Source organism: Salvia hispanica, chromosome 1 (genome assembly GCF_023119035.1).
Source record: "Salvia hispanica cultivar TCC Black 2014 chromosome 1, UniMelb_Shisp_WGS_1.0, whole genome shotgun sequence".
NCBI classification, from domain to species: domain Eukaryota; kingdom Viridiplantae; phylum Streptophyta; class Magnoliopsida; order Lamiales; family Lamiaceae; genus Salvia; species Salvia hispanica.
The window spans coordinates 46,049,180-46,058,717 of NC_062965.1; the positions used below are offsets into that span (position 1 = coordinate 46,049,180).

Consider the following 9,538-nt stretch of genomic DNA (forward strand, 5'->3'; position numbering starts at 1 on the left):
CTCGTCATATTGAATTATTTCTTGAGTATTCGCCTTTAAGAAATTTAGAAATCCCGCCAATTGTTGATTACGGTGTTGGATCATCTACGAGGGTTGAATATATGAGCTTTGATTGTGGTATGAATGAGCAAGCAGATGTTGCTGATGCTACTGATGTTGGAATGAATAATCAAGTGAATGTTCAAGATAATGTTGATGTTGATGTTGTACGAAGAGACCATGATCCACCATTGTCGTCATCATCATCTGACACTATTTTAAGTGATGATTCTCAAGCTGATATTTCCAGTGATGAGGAGGTAATATATAAACCCATCGTGCAAGGTGAGCAACCACTTCCAGAATGAAATATTTTCGCAAATTACCGAGTGGTCCTTCTGGGGTACCTAATGTTGGTAATGAACACATCACTATGTACTGGGATGAGGAACATCCGTATCGGATTAATGCGGGAACAAAATTTGATAGCAAGTTGCATGTGAAGACTGCTATCACTATGTGGAGTTTGAGGCAACATCGACAATTTAGGGTGGTGGAGAGCAAATTAAGAAGGTGGCATGCTGTATGCAAATATCCTGCAAGGATGACAGAAGATGGGGTAGCTATTATCAGCGAGACCGACGCTGAAAAAACGAATGAATATTCTTGGGAAGTTTCTGTGACACAATGGGCCCATGATGATATGTGGGAAATTAGGAAGTGGGTGGAACGCCATAGTTGTGAAGGCCATCGTAATGATAGAGGACATGTTAACTTTTCATCATCAATGACTGCTTTGTGTATTCGCCATCAATTGCTAAAAAATGCTGAGTACAAAGCCGCAGCCGTAAGAAATTTTGTTCATGACAAATTTCATGTGGTAATCAGTTATAAGAAGGCATGGTATGCGCGGAGAAGGGCTATAGAGATTGTATTTGGTGGGTGGGAGGAGTCATTTAGACAGTTGCCGAGTTACATGCTTGAACTGTAGTCGAGGAATCCAGGCACAATTTTTGAGTGGAAGCACAATGAGTTGTTGAGCCAGGGACGTAATAAAGTCTTCTATTATGTTTTCTGGGCACTTGGGACTGCTATACATGCTTTTCAAGAGTGTCAGCCAGTTTTAACAATAGACGAGACTCATCTTCGAGGAAGATTTAAAGGTAAGTTGCTTGTTGCTTGTGGTGTTGATGCTAACAAGAAGACTCTGACGATTGCATATGCTGTTGTTGATGAAGAAACTGGCGAAAGTTGGCAGTGGTTTTTGTATCATGTAAGAATTCATGTGGTGAAATACCAGAGGGAGGTGTGCATCATATCGGATAGGCATAAATGAATCATTAAGGCTATGTGTTCTGATGAATGGAAAAAGCCGCCGATATGTCACCACAAATGGTGTTTGGTCCATTTGAGGAAAAATATCATGGCGAAATGTAAGGGCATTAATGTGAAAGGCAAGATATGGGGATTGGGTATCACAACTCAAGTACGTAAATACATCCGAAGGCGACGTGCACTACGGGAGGAAAGTATTGTTGCGATACAAGAGCTCAATAAAGCCAAAAAAGAAAATTGGTCTCTTTGTTACGATGATGAACTGAAATGGGGGGTGACCTCAACAAACATGTCAGAGAGCTACAACAGAGTATTGAAAGGTGTTAGAGAGTTGCCGATTAGAGCTTTAGTTGATCTGACATTTTGGAGAACAGTGCAATGGTGAAGACTGTGTTTCTACTGCGGTTGGATGAAAAATAAAACATACATAACATTACATCATTCCACAATGAACTACTTATACGTCGATGGAGTGTATTTTGACCGTTCAATCCCCTTATTCTTCCTAGTTGAAAATCTCTTCATCACTTTGCTCACGTGCTTCCCAACCCCGGTGCGTGATGAACCCTCCGCAACTGGGCGAGGTTGTACATGGGTGTTTTGAACCTCTGCTTCCTCATTTTCCTCTTCGCTTTCGTAATTTTCTTCTTCCACTTCATTTTCTTCTTCTCCTTCTTCATCATCATCTTCTTCAATTCGTTGAGGAGCCACAAACTAATAATTGTGGAAGTATGAACCGACTGATGCTCAGGCTCCACTCCATTGCGGCTCATTTTGGCTTTGTGAATAGGGGCGATTACTCCAATCAGGCTCAGGTTGGCTTGGGAAAATGAGGGGACGACTCCACTATGATTGAGACTCCTGGCTTGGATAGAAAAAGACCACTGAGGTGGGTCATACTCGGGATTCATAGGCACTGGTTGTACATAATCAGGATGCGGTTGCGACATCCTAATCTGTCGCGTGTTACCGGGTACTCCATGACATCGGCGTGGTTCGTAGACTGAAGGGTACGCCTAACAATTTCTCGAATCTGTCGCACTCTTGGGTCTATCTCTTATCAGTAGTCAAATGCCAAACTTGCTGAAAACCCTCAATCTATATAAACAAAAAACATACAAATATCAATACGAAACAAACTATAACACATGAAAGCATATAGTTTAATATAACAAACTTACAAATAATCTTATGTCAGAAGCTGTCTCGTTCATCCCAACAGTTGACTGTACCCCAGCTTGAGTTAGGTACGTCACCGTAATCCTGTTATACCACGCACGCCATGTATCCCGGACTCAGTGGAATGTTATTGTACATCGTTGCGCCACCTAAGGTTGCCTCGAACCTTTCATATCTCATGTCCCATTCCCCAATAAAGAACTGACGCGTTTCTTCCCAATTAGTTCCTTTCTTACCACGCCGATTATTTTTTTCCAAGTGATCAGCTTCTTTGAGCATCCTATCTACGGATTGAGGAATCTCCTGGTACTGATTAAATTGTCTGCGCACTCGTCCAGCCTCATGCGCCTAAACATATGCCCAACATACCAAATAAGTGTCACAATGGGAGCATCCAGTGACATCCCTATAGCATGCAATTTGCATATGGCGTCCACAGAAACTACAAAACCAACAATGTAAAAGCCAAATTAATTTCATAATAAATTCATAAATTAAGTAAAAAAAAAAAGACAGTCACCTGCCCAGGTTTAATCAAAGATATTTGATCACGGTAATGCTCAACCGAAAATCTAGGAGCATTTCCTATGTGCGTAGTTCCTTTCCACCTATAAATAAAATTGATGTAAAAAGTTGTTGTCCCAAGATACATAAACAAATAAATGTTTAAATTCATACCTGGCGCCACATGGCGTATATGGCTCGTGCACGAGCGCTCCTATGAACGACGACCTCAATGTGGGCATTCTTTCCCAAGCCCATAGCTGCAGAAGCACCATAGGCCCACCCAACTCTTTCCTCTGATCTATGGAAGCCCCACACAGATAATGATAAAGGTACGACAAAGCCGCACTACCCCAACTAATATTCTGCACTTCGTCCGGATCCACCAATGCATTCAGCCACATGTAAGGAACCTTACACCCCGTGGTGTCTGGTAGAATGAGTCCTCCTAACAAGATTAGGGCATGGATACATGCCCTTTGGATATATAGATATGTAGGTAGGTCATCACCCAAAGGTATCCTCGTTTGATTGATCGGAGCGGTCATCAGCAAATCGGCTTGCTTTGTCTGACCCTGTATCTGGTAACCATCCCAGCAAAGCTTGGCACTTGCTAGGCCAATCGGGATACCCGACATGATAGTCACGACCTGTGAAAACGTGACCGTCCGCTCTCAAGCCCCAAATGACTTGCATATCTTCTAAAGTCACCGTCGTCTCTCCAATCGGTAGATGGAAAACATGCGTTTCCGGCCTCCAACGCTCAATCAAAGCCGTGATAAGCTCATTGTTGACCTTCATCGGCTTCCCACAATCCATCACGCCTTTGAAACCAAATCTCTCAAGACAATACATCACATTGTCATGAACATCCACATCCCAAATCGTACTTTCCGTTCGTCGAACTTTGAAAACATATGTTGTGCCATCACTCAGTAGTTTATTTAAAATGTGTTTTCTTTGAAGAAATAGCACTGACGGATCTTCAGATCCATATAATAACGGTTCGCTAAAACTTGAAGTTGCCATCTAATCTAATACATATTCACAAAACAAAAATTACAAACTCAAATTTAAAATACAAATAACATATATATTCAAATTCATCATCAAGACAACAAAATATTATAAACCAAATGATTCACTCCTAATCCATTGATATCCAATCATATACTATATATTAGAAACTCTAATTCATCACAATTCATGATTTATAAGGCCTAATTTACATTAAACTCCTAAATTAGAAATTAGAAATTCACAGTTCATTCTACTTCAATTATATATAACTTGTAAATTATTATCATAATCAAATTAAATAGTCATTGCAAAAATTACCCAAATTTAATAGTCATTGCAAACTTTTCAACCCCTAGTCTCTTCTCCAATAACAACCAAAATTACAACACCAAGCATCTCAAACATATCAAAAACTATACAATAGAATGAATTTCACCAATAAAATCCATTACAATTAACAAAACAACAAAACATCGATCAAAATTGAACAATTTGTTATGAATCCTAATTTACAAAATTGGGAGAAACCTACACAAATTATGCATTAAACACCAAATAAGAGATAAATATCGATAGATTGAAGAAAACTTACCGAAATATATCGGAATATGACGGGAAATCGCTGGAAAATCGCCGAAATATCGCCTGCCCCTTTCTCTCTTTTTCTCTCGCGCAGAATGAGCTTCTCTGCCTCTGCTCGCGTCTGTTTAATTCAACCAAGAGACGCATTAGTCTTATACGTCTTACCCTAAGACGCATGACTGTCATGCGTCTTTAAATAAAATAAAATAAAAAATTCAAAGACGCATGAGCTCTATGCGTCTTACCCTAAAACGCATGACACTTGTGCGTTTCATTAAAAGGAGACGCATGACCTTAATGCGTCTCTCCTAAAGTCGGATTTTAAAAAATGTCCAGTACAGCTATGGAATGTAAGTTTTAGTCTAAAAGAAAAAAAGAAATACCCCATTATGTGGACGTTTAATTTTGCACTGGTTCGAGTTAAGCTAAATTATTAATTTCATTTATTAAAGCTAACATCCACAATGACAGTCCGGAGATAAAAGAAGAAGATCATCAGCTTGCTAGAAATGGTCATCAATTCTCAATCTTTTTTGAATGTATACATTTAGATCTAATCCGTAACTAATCATATCATATATACACACACTCCTTATTTCATATTTATGCGTTTAGTCTCTAATCGATTCCACAGAGATGAATGCGCAAGTAAACATGTTCAAAGACTCGGGAACTATTTTTTTGTTGGCTGCTGCCATGCAATTTTGGGGTTGAGCTTTAATTCCTAGACTTGGTAATTGAAATATTCTACTCTAACAGCTAGATCTAGGCAGAAACATAAAAACATGCATATTAATCGAAATAGAGCGAGACAATTGCTAGATCGAACGAACAGTTTCCTAAATTAACCTAGACTTGGGAAAGAAGCTAAACGTGGGGACCATTTTCTAAAAAAGGTAGAGTACAATTGAAAAGCTGCAAAATAACTAACTAAAGGACTTAACTAACAACGCCATCATCTTCTCCAACATTTATCACGAAACAACCAGTTAAAACAGAGCAAGAACGCAGATCGAAGCAAAGTAAACGAAATTAAACCGACAGAAATTAAGAACAGTTAAAACTAAAGCAGATCTACAACTACTAGACAAGGCAAACCGAGAATGCAGAATTTAAACAACTAAATGAAGCGAAAACAAGCAGATCCAACCACGAGACGCTTAATCCACTCCGGATCCAAGCCATCCACAACAACCAAACATCATTTCCACCTCCGATCCTCACAAGTCTACGTAGATTCAACCGATCACAAACAATTCCTTACAAAACAACTCCAAACTCAGATCATCCAACAATAATCAACAAATCAACCCAAAACAACACGATAAGATAAACGAAACATAAACAGACATATCCATTGCAAATTATGAAATATCCAACGATAGAAACAACACCAAAGCCGAGCCTCGAACAACGAGGACTCGGCGAGTACCAAAAGTAGACAGAAAATTAAAAGACAATTGTTTCTTCGCCTCCTTAGAGACGATGTTGCACCATAAACTTCTGCTGAAATGAGAACCCCCCTCCGATTTACCCCAAGTGTGTGAGTGTGTAGAGAAAAATGGAAAACTAAGCTAGGAGCTGAAAGTGATCGTCCTGCATGTTGATTGCGTGCTCCTTTTTATAGTGGATAAAGCTTCTAGACTGTTCTTGTAGTACTCATTTTGCCCTTTGATTCGATGCTCCTTTGTTTAGCGCTTCTTCCTTGTTCCACTTATTTTTCCTGCCAGCTTCCTCCACCAGGCGATCTTTGTCTTTTTCCTGGGGCTCGCGATTTCTCTACACACCTGGCTCAAAAAGGTTTGTTAGACCCGGGAAATCGTAGAATTTATCCCTATAATCAATGCATGAAATTAGCCTTATCAAACTGCTCACACTTAAATCATACTTGTCCTCAAGTATAAAGACAAGAAAAAGAGAAGTAAGGAGAATTTCAATGCATGGTTATTCCCTGACCAAAGAAAACTCCTAGACCTAGACACTAGCAGACGAAAGAAAAGGAAAAATAACACTTAAGAGAAATAAAACACATAGGCATGAACTAGTTCAAATTTTTAAGCAGTCGCCCCCACAAGCTTGAGGTCAATCAAATAGTCTACACACTCCAAATCCTCCCCTTCCCTTTATCTACCTAGTTGGTTTGTCAGCTTGTCCAGATGGCCTGTAGCTTACTAATTGTTGGAGTCGCTCGATCACTCATTCCTCACCAGGGATGTTAGGATCGATCACTCTTAGTTAATTCCTGCCACTGATGCTTCGGGCTATGAGAATTTCTCCTTCTATCCTCCTTTCCTAATTTTTTTCTTTTTTCCTCTAGACTTCGTCCAGCTTATACCTCCTTTTTTCCCTGGACTTCGTCCAGCTTATACCTCCTCTTTTCTTGGACTTCGTCCAACTTATACCTCCAGGTTCGAAAATTTTTTCTTCTTCTCTCTTCCTTCCTTATTTATCTCCTTTCTAAATTCTTCTGCCTAAGCATCAGGTAGCAGTCCCTTTTATCATGTTAGCACTCAATGTTAAGGCTTTTAACTCACTTATGTAGTGGGGCTTCACAACTAGGTCAGCTAAGGCACCTTCTATCGTTCTTGCCTCCTCCAAACCGATTTCAGCTTCTAAAAGAAAGAGGTCTCAAAGTTGCATGCATCCTATTCTCAATTACTTTTACTAAGGGAATCTTGCCTTATTATTATCACCAGTTCATGCTAACACATAGATCTTTTAAAAAGAGAACTAATTCCTAGACTTAGAGACTCTAACACATGCTGAGCACATACTGCACTAACTCTCCCACCCCCTCCCACTTCACTCCAGCTTGTTCCCAAGCTATCCTAGTGAAGGAGAGAAATGAGGGAGTTGGTGCACACAATCAAAATAAAACACATAAAACTTCTCACACTTAGACCGAACAACGGGCTAAGTGGGAGAAAACAAAGACATAAAAGAGAAACAACATAAAAACTTCTCACACTTAGACCAAGAATTGGGCTAAGTGGGAGATTAACACACAATCACAAGAAAAACATGTTGAAGAAATATATAAACTTCTCACACTTAGACCAAAGATTGGGCTAAGTGGGAGAACACACAAGAAAATAGTTAAACATGCTCAACATAAACAACATAGATATATAAAAACAGAAAATAAAATGGAATGACATGAAATGTATAGTTTACTTGGTCAACGGGGGAATTCAATTCTGGGTCCGGCTCCCTTGGGAGCCAGACTTGGGTGGTATGCTGGGGCGGTTCACTTTCACTTTCTTCTTTACTGGCGACGCCGGTGCTTCCTCTTCAGTAACAACGGGGGTTCTGGACAGGGGTTCCTTCACAGGGACAGACGCCAGGGCTGGAGATGCATGGGGGGCTACCGAAGGCCTGGAGTGGGGTGGAAGCTGCTGCTGGGAGGAACTTCCCGGACCGGGCTGCCGCTTCTCCTTGATCTGGGGAAACATCTCTCCCAACCATACTGCCATTTTCTGCATAAGCTTGACAACCTCGGTCATCCTCTCATTCTGGGCAGATGAGCGTCCAGCTAGGGTATCTAAACTCCCTTTGATCTCCTGTAGCGTCTTCTTGACTTCCCCAATATCTCCTCTCACCATAGCCATCTCCTTTCGCAGCTCTGCCACGTCCTCATTCACCACATCTTCCACCAGCTCCGGTTCACGCTTCACCTTGTCCACATTGGCACCTATGTTGTAGAAACACAACTCCGTCCCCTCCATGTGTAAGAGCCCTTTGTTAAAGAAGTACTCCATGCTGAACAGCTCCGGGGCCTCACACATTGTAACACTCGGCTCTGCCTTCCCATACTTCAAGACGAAGTTGCGCTCTATGTAGGCGCCTAGAAGGTGGCAGGTGTACATGTGGCGGGAAGGGTTGGCAGTCATCTGATGGCAGGCCTTGGCTAACCAATACCCAAGGTGAACCTTGATGCGTTTAGACATGCACCATGTAAAGTAGAGCTCGGTGGTGGTGATGCTGGAACTGGCCGTGCCCATCAGGTTGTATCCGATGAATTCTTGGGCGAAACGGAGGAGATGGTCGGTGATGTGGATCCCTTTTGACACGCTGGTTTTGAAAGTCCCGCTCATTGCGTGTGTCAAGCACTCCCAAGCAGTTTGTGGTGAGAATCCGGGTGTGTCCTTTGGTGGGCCGTATACTCTGTCGTCCCAAATGCCCTCATCATCCTCGGCATTGCTAAATAGCCCCATCCTCAGAGACCACTCACTTACACTCATTGTATGCTCGATGGTGAAAAGACGGAAGGAGATGGAGTTCACATCCGGATCGGTAGTCGCCTTGAACCTGAAAGTGGAGAAAAATTCCCGGGCCGCTTCCACTGGCACCTCCTGTTCACTATGGTTCAGGAGCCACTCAAAGCCTATTCCCTTGATGTGGCCAAGGAATTCTTCATCAGACTCTATTTCCCTCAGCGAGTCCTTATCGTATCTCTTCCCTGATTTGGCCAGTTTCCCAACTGCGCTTCGATCCTTGTACGTCTGTGTCCTCTTCGAGTCATTGAACTTAGACATAGCTCCTAGGAACTTCTTCGTGATCCAAACTTCTTCTCGCTCGAAGTTTGGGACCTCGTCACTTCCTCGATCTCTTCCTCCTCAATCTCTTCCTCGGTCTCGCTACTCTCATCACCAGGTCTAGAGGCCTTGGGGAGCGGGCGGGGAGCTATCCCGACCGAGATAGTCTCTGAGTTTTCCTGGGCCGAGGGACGACATTTGTCTTTCCCTTCCTTTTGCGCTCCTTGGCCACTCGACGCTCTTCCGCGGCGTCTACCTCATCTTCAGAGTCAGGAGTCTCTCCCTCCTGCATGCTCGTCGCCCCCGGGGCCAGGAATCCTGATCCCTTCGTCTGGTCATCCTCTTCTACTTCGTCCAGCAAACTTCGCCGGACCATCCTCCTTGACGCCCGCGGATCAGCGGGT

General features: G+C 42.1%; 1 protein-coding gene across 1 annotated transcript; it reads left to right on the forward strand.

Annotated features, from left to right (window-relative positions):
• The first annotated feature begins 343 nt into the window (after positions 1-343).
• LOC125198487 lies at positions 344-1,315 on the forward strand. Its single transcript, XM_048096825.1, has 2 exons — positions 344-859; positions 971-1,315. Exons 1-2 carry the CDS (start codon positions 344-346, stop codon positions 1,313-1,315), a joined length of 861 nt encoding a protein of 286 aa, XP_047952782.1.
• The last annotated feature ends 8,223 nt before the right edge of the window (positions 1,316-9,538 follow it).

Coding starts and splice junctions, on each gene's coding strand:
- LOC125198487 (XM_048096825.1), top strand. CDS start 344: ATGAAATATTTTCGCAAATTACCGAGTGGTCCTTCTGGGGTACCTAAT. Junction 860..970: donor TTCATGACAAATTTCATGTG/GTAATCAGTTAT, acceptor CTTGAACTGTAG/TCGAGGAATCCAGGCACAAT.